Below are 14,340 nucleotides of genomic sequence, written 5' to 3' on the forward strand. Positions count from 1 at the left end.
CAAAGCCCAGGCAGAGCCCGGACCTGTATATTGCTGCTTCTCAACAAATACCTGATGAGCAGTACAGCAATTCAGAATTAAAAGGAAGTTGTGAATGAGCATTTTACAGTTGGCAAAAGATACCCAGGAAAGCTACAAATAAGAATGAGGATTTCACTCTCTAAAAGTTCTACTAATGGGCTGGAGTGATGGCTCCGTGGATAAAAACATTGGCTGCTCTTCCAGAGGACCCAGGTTCGATTCCTAGTACCCACACATCAGCTTACAAACATCTGTAACCAGTCCCGGGAAACCTTGTGCCCTCTCCTAGACTCCAAAGACACTGCATACACATGGTGCACAGACATATATATATATATATATATATATATATATATATATATATATATATATCAGCGGCCTTGAAAAATCATGGGGAATAATGAAATACCAAACAGGTGTGAAATAAGATCATAAATGGTACATACTGAGTATAGTCCCAAAATAACGTACAGATAAGTTGGGAAAGCACCAGTGAGAAATTCCCTAGTGCTAGCTCCTTCATAAGCTACTTTTCTTTCTTTTATAGGACTAACATTATATCTGGATTTTGATAAAGGACAAGGCTAACAGATTCATTAAAAGGAAAGGTGACTATCAAAATTTCAGTCATGATGCTAAAATGGTGACATGAACCTGAAGGGAAAAGTCACAGTAGGCTCTTTGTCTTGAAACCACCAGTTAATGTTATTAGTCACTTAAGTGATGATATAAAGGGTGTATTCACCAGTGCATCAATCACAGAGTAGATAAGGATGTGTAGTTTGCTGGAATATGAATCCATATTTAGCTTATTTCATATAGCTTGATAGCAGTATAAAAAGCAATTGGAAGGCCGGGCAGTGATGGCACACACCTTTAATCCCAGCACTTGGGAGGCAGAGGCAGGCGGATTTCTAAGTTCATGGCCAGCCTGGTCTACAGAGTGAGTTCCAGGACAACTAGGGCTACACAGAGAAACCCTGTCTCAAAAAAACAAAAACAAAAACAAACAAAAAACCTAACCAACCAATGAAACAAACAAACAAACAAAAGCAGTTGGAAAGTATAAGGTTCTACAAGTAAGTTAAGAAAAGGAAAACTGGATAGATAGCCAATGAGGAATCCACAGAAAAGCATCAGAAGATCACATGATCCCTCAGCACAGTGGAAATCACTAATAGGTGGGTCATGGACAGTTGGTCTCAATGGGGTGATTATATTCCCTAGGTATTTGCAATATCTAGGGACATTTGAGGCTATCACAACTGAAGAGGGGATAGAAGTAAGTGATGGGTGAAGGCCAGGAGTGCTAGGAAACATCCCACAGCAGTTATCCTGTTCCAGAGTCTGCCCAGTGAAAGTCTAAAATGAACTGGCCATAGATTGACTGTCACATGGGCAAAGATTTGGAGAATTGAAAGGACCTTTGCCATCAAGTAAAGTAAGGCCTGGCTGTTTGTCTACTCTCCTGGCTAAAACATAGCTAGGATAAAACTAGCTCTGGAGATTAACAGATAAACTGACCTGTGCATTTACAGCAGGGCCAGTGGCTGGAGAGGAGCCCGAAACCCACATTCCACAAGGAACAGTAGGAGCTTGGAGAAAAGATTTCTAAGCAAGGAGCAGGCTGGGAGGAAATGGCACGTGACTATAAATGTGTGAAGAGCTATAAAGGGAAGAAGCCATATGTGTGTCCCCTAGCCTTCCAGGTGGTAAAGCCTGGAAGTGTGTGTGTGTGTGTGTGTGTGTGTGTATGTGTGTGTGTGTGTGTGTGTGTGTGTGTGTGTAGAATGTAATGAGCTATACCAGCTACAAAAATGTTTTCACTAATTATTTTACATTTATCAAACTAACACATTCTAAAGTGATATGCTACATAATGTACTGTACTCTACCTTGTTATGCAAGCTGGTTAGGGAACTAGTAAGATGTTAGCTGCTTTGGACCCTCAGCTCAGGGAATGTACAGCCTCACATTCCCACTGCTCTGAGAGTGTGAGTCTTGAGAGAAGAATCCTATTCCACTGTGTTTGCAGGGTTTTAGGGGCTAGAAATTTCTCTGGGCTTCTTTTGGGTTGAAGGCCTTCTGAACTTTCAGAACTCAAACTAACTCTACTTCATACAAGCTGGTTTCATCAGAAAAGCTAGTAGAACAAGGACATGTTTTAAAGAAACTTCCCAGACTTGGTCTTTTTATCTCCAAACACACGGAATTGTGAATTGTGTTAAAACTACTGTGTTAGCGCATATCAAGAGCACGTTAATAACCCTGTCCTATTAGAACAAAACAAACCAAAAGACAGCCGTATTTACAAAAGCAATGTAACAATTGCAAAATTACTTGTAATTTTGACCATGATGATGTGGCAATAAGCCAGAGAAAAAAATATCTTCTTAAAAAAATTGCTAAAGAATAAGAATAGGTAGAATGTCCTCATCTAAGAAAAGCATCGATAGGACATCTACCATTCATTTAATGAGGCAATTATTAAGTGTCACATCTTGCATGTATTCAAGAGAATGTTTTTTACCTGGTAATAAGTCCATTATATGCTGCTGAGAGAAGATGCTAATTTTCATATACAAACTATCCAAATTTCTTCAATTATCAACATTCAGCTCATCTGTAAAACTACCAGATGGACAAAGCCCGTTGCTTTTCATCGATATCAAAGCATATTGTAAGAAAATAGCTGTAATTTTAAAAAATATAATATAGCACACTAGCCCTGATGTTCCAGTACTGCACTCATAATTCAGATTCTATTTAGTAATGTGATTATCAAGCACAGTCTGACTAATACATTAAAATTGGGTATTGTAGTGTGGTTTACCTTACCCCAGGCAAGAGAATGAAGCTTTCAATTGGTCACCCACAATAGGTTTTTCTGAGATAATCATTCCTAACTATAGGGACTAAATGACCACTCTCAGCTTAGAATGTCTCAGAAATGTGACAGGTGGGGACTATTAAAACTTTCTTCTCCTTTGGGGTTTAACTTTTCTCTTTGGCTCCATGTAACTCCTAAAAAGTAATCATGATTTAAAACAAAACAAAACAAAGAACAAGGGGAGGTGAGAAACAAAAAAAAATGTCCCTGCAATCAAAGGAAAAGCAGAGCTGAGCAAACCAACGCAGGAGAGTGAAAGGGAATCGGCAAGGCTGTAAGATGCACAGGATGTCACTGGTCACAGCTGGCTCTGGTTGGTGGCTACTGGCTTGTAGGAAAGACTACTAGCACTGCCACCCAAGGGCTGGCACTCAGGGTGACAAGGGGGTTGGTGGAGGTAGTGTCAGCACCAAGCTCTTCACCTTTATCTCCTTGAAGAAGGAAGCAGTTTCGCCCTCGATTATCGGCTGCAGTGAAGGGCTTCTCCGTTTGCTGGAGGGGGAACCCTGTGGTAAGCATCAACAAACAGGTTATGTTGTGAACCCCTTTTCTTTGCCTTATAGCTCTTGGTCTCTTTGACCAATACGCACTACTTACTGTATTTTAACTACATTTTGTAATCATTTCCCACCAAAAACTCCCAAGAAAACCTAACACAGTCAAACGTCTTTTTCCCTTCAAAGTCCACACCTACAAATCAGAGGGCAGAGTAAGAGAGCACAAGCTTTTTTAAGCAAGCTTTCAGGAATCCCATAAGGAAAGCACTGATTTCCCACACTCTCCTCCCTAGGCCCAGCATCTATACCTAATTGGGATGGGCAAAAGAAAGTAGCTCAAGGTCAAACAAATATGTAAAGGTTAATGAGCTTATCTGTTTTCTACCATCACCCTATTTAGGAACTCCTGAGTATTCCTAACTGATGGAAGACAATGACTGCTTATATTAACTCATTGTACTTAGTCTGTTCTGTAGGAAATTCTCAGAAGAGGAACATTCTTTAATAACACCTGCCTAGAGTCTCTGGATTGTCTCTCATTCATAAAAATAAGTCCACTATTAAAGAAGTATGAAAGATGAGGGAGCATACTCTAGGCCTGGCAATGAAGAAATGAATCATAAGATTTAGTGAATTGTGGGGAATTGCAGGCTGGTGTCCAGTTGAACTGAGGTCTGAACTCCAATAGTCATAATTCACCCTCATGACACAGTAGGTGTTCCCTCAGACTCCTGGAACTCCGGCCCCTGCCTAAGGTACCACCTCCAACAGCCCTCACAAGAGAAGCAAGGTCAAGTGGTCAAGTAAGCAATGGCCCAAGCTTCTGACCTTCAGGCTAAACTCCTCTCCAGTTACCTAGCAACAGTGAAGACCATAAAAAGGGGTGTCAGCTCCACCATGCTCTCTTGCTCTTATTCTCTTACTCTAACTCCTCTGTCCTCTCCTCTCTCCTCTCCCCTTTCTCTTTGTCTTCTCCTCTCCTCTCCTCTCCTCTCCTCTCCTCTCCTCTCCTCTCCTCTCCTCTCCTCTCCTCTCCTCTCCTCTCCTCTCCTCTCCTCTCCTCTCCTCTCCTCTCCTCTCCTCTCCTCTCCTCTCCTCTCCTCTCCTCTCCTCTCCTCTCCTCTCTTCTCCTCTCTTCTCCAACCACAGAGTCTCTCCTCTGCTCCATCCAGGCCCGCTGTGCACTCTCTGCTCATTGTTGGGAACTTCCTTCCCTATCCCCTTTTCCCACAACCCTGGTGGCTTTAGCAAAGTAGCTGGGGGAGGGGTGTCCCATTGGGGCTGCCCCTTCTCCATCCCCTGCCGCGTGGGTCAGAGGCAATGCCCATCTGGGCCTGAGTGGAAAGTGCCTGGCAGTCTCCCCATGCCTGACTGACCAGAGAATAGAGAAACTCTGGCGGGGCATTGGGCATCTTTTTCCTCACAACTTCCCCCGCCCCCCAGGCCCCCTCCCTTTTATTTTATTTTGTGCCCATAGTGAAGTGCTAGTTAAGAGCAGCAGCTAATGAGAGTAAATGTCCTAGGTGTGATACCAAATCAAGGTTGTGACAGCAGAGAGGATGAAGGAACTAAATCAGGCAATGCTTCTCTTAGAGATGAACAGACACTAGCATCCTAACTATATCTAGTCCAGGGAGGACATTCTTGGGCTATAGGTAGAAATCTGTCAATTGTTAAAATATTGCCTACAAGCAGAGGCAAACTGTTATTCCCCTTGACAAGATGGAATCCAGATGCTAACAGCAGTTATATCCCAGCATGTGGGTCATAGCTAGGCAGCTTTCCAACCACTAGCCTCCCCACTGCTTGCCATTGTAACTCCACTCCTATAGCCTTCACAATAAGGGATTTCTCACTTACAGGGTCCTCCTTGGGTCAACTTCTTAGGGAGCAGTCTTAGGGAGTGGGGAAGACTGTAAACAGACAGCACCAGAGAGGCACTCTTTGGAATGAAGTGCCTAGAGAAAATCCATCCCTATGCCTTAAGCTCTGTTTCTAAGGAATGGGTTTAGACACTGGCCCTGAGTGTGCCAGAGGAAATGTATATCTATCTTATCAAGTCATTCCTCAAGCTGTGGGACATGGATAAGAATGACTGGTGCATCTACCACAGCCTGATCATTGATGAGAATGCAGATTAGGATCCTATTAGCATAGGCGGGGCTCCTCCCATAGAAAGGGAAGGTTATTCTCACAATGATGAGTATGGTACTGGTTAAGGCCCTGTGCTGGTGAGTTTTGTCAACTTGACACAATTTAGAGTCATCTGAGAGGAGAGAGCCTCAACTGAGAAAATGCCAGCATATCTGTGAGGCATTTTTTGATTGATGTGGGAGAGCCTAGCCCATTGTGGGAAGTGCTACCCTTGGGCAGCTAACGCTGGGTTGTATAAGAAAGCAGGCTAAGAAAGTCATGGAAAACATGCCAAAAAGCAATGTTCCACCATGTCCTCTGTACCAATTCCTGCCTCTAGGTTCTTCCCTTGAGTTCCTTGCCCAACTTTTCTTCAAGACATAGTATAAACTATGAGCTGAAAACAAAACAAAACAAAACAAAACTTTTTTGCCTGAGTTGCTTTTCTGGTCATGTGTAAATCATAGCAGGAATTGAAACCCAACGAGGACAAGTAAGTGCTTGTAGCATAAGCAGGGGCTGCCATCAGAGAGGGAAGCATGTTCTCACAATGATGGGGACAGTGCTGGCCCGGGACAGGATCTGTTTGACTAGTCGGTACCGATCATACAGCGGTTTCATAATCTGGCGCTCAGTCTTTGTCACCTGAAAAGCAAGGACAGGACAAGTGAGAAGCTGGTTCCCAGATCATGCTGTCCCTTGTCCCCAGCATGCTCTGGGCTTTTGTGGTCCAAGAGAATATCCAGAGATGATACAATTTACAAAACATATTTAAACTGATAAAAATATTTAGTTAATTACTAAAAATCCTGTAGATCTCCACTGCAGATCAGTAGAAACCACTCTACTAGTATACTTTCTCCTAGACCTGAACAATGTCCTATGTCCTCAGCCCACTATGGTAATTCTAAAACTGCTATTTAAAACTAATGGGGTGGGTGGGAGTAGCGATGGCTCATTGGTTTAAAACACCTACTGTATTTCTAGAGGATCTGGGCACAATTCCTAGCATTCATATAGTAGCTCATAATCACCTGGAACCAGTTACAGGGGACCCAGTGCCCTCGTTTGGCTTCTATGGACTCCAGGTATGCATACAGTATACAAACATATATACAGACAAAATACCCATACACATAAAAATAAGGAAATGAAATATAAAACAATCTTCTACCCCAAAACAAACAAAAAACTCTTCAGTGTATGAAGACTCAGCAGGTAAAGTTGCTTATTTGCCAAGCCTGATGACCTGAGCTTGCTACCCAGACCCTAAATGGTAGAAAGGAGGGACTTGACTCCCATGATTTGTCTTCTGACAAAAAAAAGTCCAAGAAACTCAAGGTTCAAAGTCTTCAAATGGTTCATTATCTGGGGAAGCGAGGCCGCAAAGGATGAGGAAACTTCTATTATAATTATGCTTATTACATGGTTCTGTAATCAACTTTTTTGGATGAATTTCTTCCACATGAAACTGTTCACTCTTAAGATTCTGGCAGACAGAGAGTATTCAAGGAACATTTGTTGCTGGAATCCATTGGATGATTCAACCTCATTATCCTCGTCTGGCACACTGCTCAAAATCTCTAAGCAGCAGGAAGGAATCCAGTGTAGTTTCCTTGCACTGGATTTGAAACCCTTTGTCATTCATGATGTCTCTCCTCCCCACTGTACTTCAAACTCCAGAGGTAGACTAGGTCATCTCATTGCTAGTTCTGTACGATGCCCTCTGCCCTGAAGAGGCTTTCTCTCATCTTTGTTTGGAAGTGGCAGATTAGAAGCCAACTCCACACAACTTTTTTTCCTTGTGCACCAATTTGAAAGTGATTGTGTTCTCCACATCATCACCTGTACTGGCTAGTTTTATGTCAGTTTGACACAACTACAGTCATTTCGGAAGAGAGAACCACAGTTGAGAAAATGCCCCCATCAGATTGGTCTGTGGGCAAGCCTGTGGTGCATTTTCTTGATGATTAATATGGCCAGGTGTGGGGGTATGAAAGAAAATGGCCCATATATATGCTCATAGTGAGTGGTACTATTAGGAAGTATAGCCTTGTTGGAATAGGTGTGGACTTGTTGGAGAAAGTGTCACTGGAGGTGGGCTTTAAGGTCTCAGATGCTCAAGCCAGGTCTAGTGTGCCATTCTCTACCTGCTGCCTGTGGATCCAGATGTAGAACTCTTAGCCATCTTGCCAGCACCATGTCTGCAAGCATGATGCAATGCTTCCTGCCATGACAATAATGGGCTAAACCTCTGATCTGTAAGCAAGTCTCAACTAAAATGTTTTCCTTTATAAGAGTTGCCACAGTCATGGTGTCTCCTCACAGAAATAAAACTCTAACTAATACAAAGGACCAACTTCTGGTGGGTAACATTATCCTTGGGCTAGTGGTCCCCGGTGCTATAAGAAACTAGGCTAAGTAATTTATGATGAGCAAGTCAGTAAGCAGCATTCCTCCATGGTCTCTGCATCAGCTCCTGCCTCCAGGCTCCTGCTCTGCTTCCTGTCAAGATGGACTATAAGCTATAAAATGAAATAAACAACTTCCTCCCCAAGTTGCTTTTGGTCCTAGTATTTATCACAGCAACAGAAAGGCTAACTAAGACAGCATATCCTGTATTTGTAATGCTTTGTAATTTCAAACATTTTTACATTGTATTATAAATGTTTACATGTGTATCTTCTAATTTACAATATAACCTGTTGAACTCGGGGGGGGGGCTTATATTTTCATATCCTGAGTACCTCATCCAATGGAAACATTCTAAACATATTTGCAACGTTAGTGAATGAATATTTCAAACCTATCTAGGTATGCACAACAGATAGGTATGCATGTATTTCCTTTGGCTACCTCAGTGCACAATAAGGTAAAGTATCTTTTTATATTTGGTTGCTGGGCTTCTGCATTCCATCACCATTCCTTGAATGAGAAGGCAAGAGTTTCTCAGGTAGGGAATGGTATATGATATGCAGCTTTACCATTTCTCTCAGAGTTTTTGGAAGATTCATCTTCAAAGACAGTTCTGGATTATGTAAATATGTTGCTCTATGTGGCTTTTGCATCTATCTTTCTCAACATGATCACCAGTAAATCACGTTGGATAACTTTTACAAGCTAATAGGGTACTACTTCCTGCTGTTAGCAACAATAATGATCTTTTCATTCATCTTCACTATTTAGGTTTGAAGAGTGGCTGAAATACTTCTGCTTCTAGGATGTGTCATATGAAATGGAATTTAAAAATTGCTCACTTCATTTACAATTGGTTACTTCATTAAAAATGGCTGTTGGGACAGCAAGGTGACTCAGAAGTCATTTCACATGAAATAAAAGATAATATTATTACTACCACATTCTTATCATAATAGCTAACATGCTAGTTCTGGTTGCTGGTAAGGGCATTCTGATGAGCCATTTGGCACATGAGTGAATTTATGGCTCATTCATCATACTTCTAAACATGTATATACCAAACAAACAAACCATCAGAATCCCCTGTGTGTCACTTTCTGATGGTAAGCTGAAGAAGTTAGTTTAGAAAGTAGTTGATTCATAATTACTTGAAAATTACAGCCAAACATGTATATACTATCTCTTCAAAATCCTTTCTCCACTCTTTTTTTTTTTTTCCAAGACAGGGTTTCTCTGTATAGCCCTGGCTGTCCTGGAACTCACTTTGTAGACTAGGCTGGCCTCGAACTCAGAAATCCACCTGCCTCGGCCTCCCAAGTGCTGGGATTAAAGGCGTGCGCCACCACGCCCAGCTTCCTCCATTCTTTCAAAACCTTAGCTTAAATTTAGTTGGTAGTACTAAATGCTTTGGAGTGTGTGTAAACAGAGTTCTTTTTCATGTGGCTTTTTTTAAAAAATGCAAAGCAAACAATATTAGCCAATGTGGTGGTATATGCCTTTAAATTCCAGAACTCAGGAGGCAGAAGCAGGTAGATCTCTGTGAGTTCAAGGCCAGTCTGGTCAGCATAGCAATATCCAGGGTTTCATAGTGAGATCCTGTCTCAAAACACAACAAACAAACAAAAAAACCATAAGCATGAGACAGGAAGATCAGGGATACAGCAGCATCTCTACTGTGGTCTTCAGCATGACACATGAGACCCTTCTACTGTCACTTACTACCCTGCTTTTGATTACTCAAAATAAAACAATCAGATACTATTTTAAAACTTAAGAAGGGGGCACTGTCCAAAAGTTACTCATATTGAACTAGAGCCAAATCCTGGGTAGAAATCATAAAGCCCAGATTAGATAGCCCCATGGGTCTGCCTTTATGTTGTGAGGGTTTTTCTCTTAGCCTCCAGCAAAAACTTTTCTAACGTTTGGTTGATGTTACCTGGATGCAAAGGAAAGCCAAAAGCAGTGACATGTTTACTTTGATGATGAAGACAAAATTAAAGTCATAGACTCCGAGTGCTAGACATTAGGGGCTAAAGCACTGACAGAGCTTAGATGAGAAGCTGGATGGACTGACTCCCAGCCCATGTTTCTTACTAGTCACAAAAACGTCAGACCTGAATGAAGCTGGACCTAGCAGCATGATGATGGGTTAACTTCAGCACTCTGGGCCCATTAATTTAGGAAATGGCAACCCTTCTGTAAGTTAAGAATAGTAGCATGTTTGTGTAAAGATCAGAAAATCCAAGACAACAGCTAACAGAGGATGGTGTTTATAAATGGATATGTAATTTAAATGTTAACTTGGCTATACTCAATGCTGTGTTTGTCAACATGGTTTTGAAACACAGAACTAAAATATACTAGCATGGGAAAGAAGTAAGAACCCAGAAGCACAGGCCAAGGTACCTATTCTCTCCTGCATGAATGGTGATATATTATGCATGGTGATAGGTCTTCAGCTATTTGCTATACTTTCCTATAACATCATCTTTAAAGACATTCAACACCCTTTTTAGAAGAGAATACTCTTTAATAATAGCTTGTAGAGAATGGTGAGCCCACTTGTTTTTGTATGCCACACTTGTCCGTCTACAGAGTGCTCAATTAAAGCAAACAACTTGGCTGAGAACGGTGCAACATATGACTGTTTAACTATGGTCATGATGGTCAATGGCCTGTTAAATTGGAATCTGCAGACTTAGAAAAACTCATGAGTTCTGCACATAGACTTCATGAGATAAAGGGACTTGGAATGACAGACTAGCACTGGAAATATATGGATCTTCTGTCTAATAGTTTTTATGGTTTGGGGTTAATTATAGTACATATCTAAAAAAGAAAAGTTTAGTTTGATTTTCAGACTGGACATCTATGAAGGGAAGTTTGTTTGTTTTTTTTCTGAGGAAGTTACAGCATTGTGTCTTAGAGAGAGGTAGAAAGACCTGCAATTGGCAACAAATGACACTAATATTTGTTTCTCAATTTGTTCTCTACCCTGTAAGATGCTTAAATCTCTATTTGTCTGAGAGGGAATAAAGCAAGACAAATGGATAATGCTTTATATTCTTAATAACACACAGGCAAAAGGAGCACACTCTTTGCCCCACTGAAGTCATCTTTTGTCAAGCAGGCAGGAGGAAGAACATGTGATTGTAGTGGCAGTGAGACCTGTCATTTACTGGGCAGCTCAAAGCTGCTATTTACTTCCTCTGTTTTGAGCTTGCACATCACTACATATCTAAGTGTCTCTGTGTGTCTCTAATTTCCTTTTACTGCCATGACAATCCATAACAGGTACCTATCAATCAAGTACCAAGAGTTCAAGTGATATCTTAAGCAGCCCCAGGTCTGTCTAGCTGAGTTCCTACAATTCCGAGACACACAGTGTCAGCATCACGGAGCAAAGTACACACACACACACACACACACACACACACTCACACACAGCAAAAAAATAAAAACACAGCAACAAACCCCAAACCTCCACCATGCAACCCAGTAAATCAGCAGTGAAGTTTGATCACTTGGAATGCAGCTGAGCGCCTTTCGGCTGGGAGGCAGAGGCCTGGAAGCCCTGGAAGGAGTCTGTCAATATTCCAACGAGAATCCATGTGAAGGGGAGAGCTATGAATTGTGCAGAGGGGAAAACAGGGTCATCCTGGTGGCCCCACACTCTACACTTAGAATTCTAAGCTTTTGTGGCAAAGGGGCTCTTCTCTGTTCACAACAAACAGTTCAGCTCTGCCTCTCCCAAACTTGAATCCTCCAGTACAGAAGGACAAAATTTCACAATCTTTGAACTCTGGAGCACTTACTATTTGGTTCAGTGCCTTAAAAAAAAAAAACCCTGAAACAAAACTTGGCTGACACATGAACATTATCCCAGACTTCTAGTACTTTTCCACTGCAGGAACAGTCCAGCAAAATAAACCCGCACCAGGGGCAGAATTTTTCAAAGAAAAAAAAAGAGAGAGAGAACTAGAGATAGCTTCTGTGGATATTCCCTGCGCTCACACACTATGACAGGGTTTGTGCCAGCCACTGAGGCTTGGCTTCACTATTAGGTAAACAATACCCAGAATCCTCACCTCCCCAAAACCCATGATTGGAATGATAGTTTGTGGTAGAGAGTTTGCCTAGCCCCCGAAGAACCCAGTGTCATACTGTGTCTTGTTTAAAAGGAGTTTTATATCTCATTCTGGAAGCTTCTACATTGAAGAAAATATCCTTTACAAGAAGGATTAAATTCAACCCATTAATTCTTTAAATAAGTAGTTACAACACAGTGGAAAAGCCCTGTATTTGTGGGCTTTATAAAGATCAGTGAATCTAAATTTCATGCTTCCTTATACCTGCCTGCAGTAATTGCTCTTGTTGTGACTTTTTTTTTTTCTTGTCAACTATCTGAACAGGAGACAATGAAGAGTAATAGGCAGCAAGGATGGTTAGGTTCCTCAAAGAAGAGAGCAGAAAGAATCCTGTCTTACTTCGAGTTTCCCTAAAGCTATCAAGACATCCCCAACATGTGCTTGTTAAATACCAAGCCACCTCAGGTGCTTACTAGTTTGGTAAGAAGGCATAGCTACATTTTGCACTTTATAATGTAGGTTCTACACACCACTAGAAATTCTTTACAATGCTGGCTATGTTCTGAATCACAGAGTGACTGTTTTATGATCCACCATTCAAGCTTATATAATATGCCTTTTATAATATACCAGTGGAAGTGTGCAGTCAGCTACAACACGTGGGGACTAACTTGGGCAGGAGGTCTCCTTACTTTTATGAAAATTTTATGAACTCTATACAAGATCTCCCTTCCCCTTTACCTCTCTTCTTTTTCTTTTTCCTTCCTTCACCCCCCCTCTCTAAGAATTACTTATTTTATTTATGAGTACACTATTGCTGTCTTCAGTCACACCAGAAGAGATCCCATTACAGATGGTTGTGAACCACCATGTGGTTGCTGGGAATTGAACTCAGGAACTTTGGAAGAGCAGTCAGTGCTCTTAACTACTGAGCCATCTCTTCAGCCCGCTCTCTTCTCTTTTAGTAGAACACTAGCAACTCAAATTTAGTTGTAGACTAACTTTTGTTGGAACTCAGTTATGTTCAAGGTCTATTGACCATGAACACTTAGATATGGTATGAATATGAACTAAGCTTCCTTTCTTGTACTAGAGAACAGAGCATGTTTTAGGGTCAATGGATGAAACTTAATTTTGGAACCTTTCCAAAACCAGACAATTGACTCCAATGAGACAGTTTGGTGCATCACATACCGGCCGCCCATGGATACTTTCGTAGTATAGCAGGGCTTTCTGCAGAGCCACTTTCTCATTAGCAATCTGGTCCTTGGTCATATCCTGTGTAAACACAGTGGTAAGAAAGGAAACATGAGGAAAACATTTATGCCCATCCCAACTTCTTTATGTTGTCAAGCTCATCTAAAGGAAGGGTTAAAATGCTCTGTTCAGAGATTGCACAGATATGAGAGCTCTTGACCTCCCACCAGAGGCACAGAGTGCAAATGACCATTATCATCAGCTCCCTGGAACACCCACGTGGCAGGGAAGGCACACTGAAGACATGGGTTGTGCTTAATGGACCCAGAAATACTGCAATTACAGGCTACACACTCCTAAAGGTTTGCCTCTCATCCTCTACTCAGAGAGTCAATCCATCTATTAATCTCAGCAAGTTCATTTTACAGTAGAATCAACAGAACGATCTGCTCTCAATCAGTAGTCAGAAACCAGAGTACCCACAGACAAAACACTGCAGCCTTTGTGTGCCCCTCTTCACATGTGGGAAGCTTTAAAAGATGTCATTGTGCTTGTAAGGATTCATGTTCCTTGTCCCCTTTCCCCTTTCCACTGGGCTTAGTGTAATGTTAGGAGACAGCAGAGCAGTGTCTCCTGCCTGGAAAACAAGTGTCACAAAGGTATCAACACCAGTGTTTTCACTGTGTTGACCTCACTGAGGGCAACTCCCTCAGGCTCTCTAACAGCATCCCACCTTAATGTCCTCGGGACGGCTGGACTCCACTCGCTTCTCTTGGAGTTTCCTTAGTATCCCTTCCAGTGTAGCTTCAACACTGGGCCTGATGGCTTTATCCAGCAGTTCTTGCTTCTTCTCATCTTCTTTTTCTAGCTGGGAACCAAAACTCTTGGGGAGTGTGTTACTTCGTTGCCGTGTCCTGGGGGTGAGATCCTCTTCAGAGATCTTCAGTTTTGATTCTAGGCAATTAGATTTGTAAACACAGATACATAAGACTGAGGTATGCTGAACCCAGATTTCTTTGTCATGTCAACAACTGCTTAACCATGACTTTTTTTTTCCCCAGAGAGAATTGAATTATAGTATAAGTGGAAATCCCTG

At 41.7% G+C, this 14,340-nt stretch overlaps 1 protein-coding gene across 2 annotated transcripts in view; it reads right to left on the reverse strand.

The window, feature by feature from the left end:
- Positions 1-14,340, reverse strand: part of Fam13a (family with sequence similarity 13 member A) — a 91,772-nt gene that overhangs the window by 6,872 nt on the left and 70,560 nt on the right. For both annotated transcript variants that reach the window (XM_021190462.2, XM_029534931.1), the window contains exons 12-15: positions 13,978-14,198; positions 13,242-13,325; positions 6,091-6,186; positions 3,334-3,417 (exon numbers count right to left, since the gene is read on the reverse strand). In XM_021190462.2, coding sequence (XP_021046121.1) covers positions 3,334-3,417; positions 6,091-6,186; positions 13,242-13,325; positions 13,978-14,198 — 485 coding nt within the window. The remainder of the gene's footprint in view (positions 1-3,333; positions 3,418-6,090; positions 6,187-13,241; positions 13,326-13,977; positions 14,199-14,340) is intronic.

The sequence above is a fragment of the Mus pahari genome, chromosome 2 (assembly GCF_900095145.1).
Source record: "Mus pahari chromosome 2, PAHARI_EIJ_v1.1, whole genome shotgun sequence".
Classification (NCBI taxonomy): domain Eukaryota; kingdom Metazoa; phylum Chordata; class Mammalia; order Rodentia; family Muridae; genus Mus; species Mus pahari.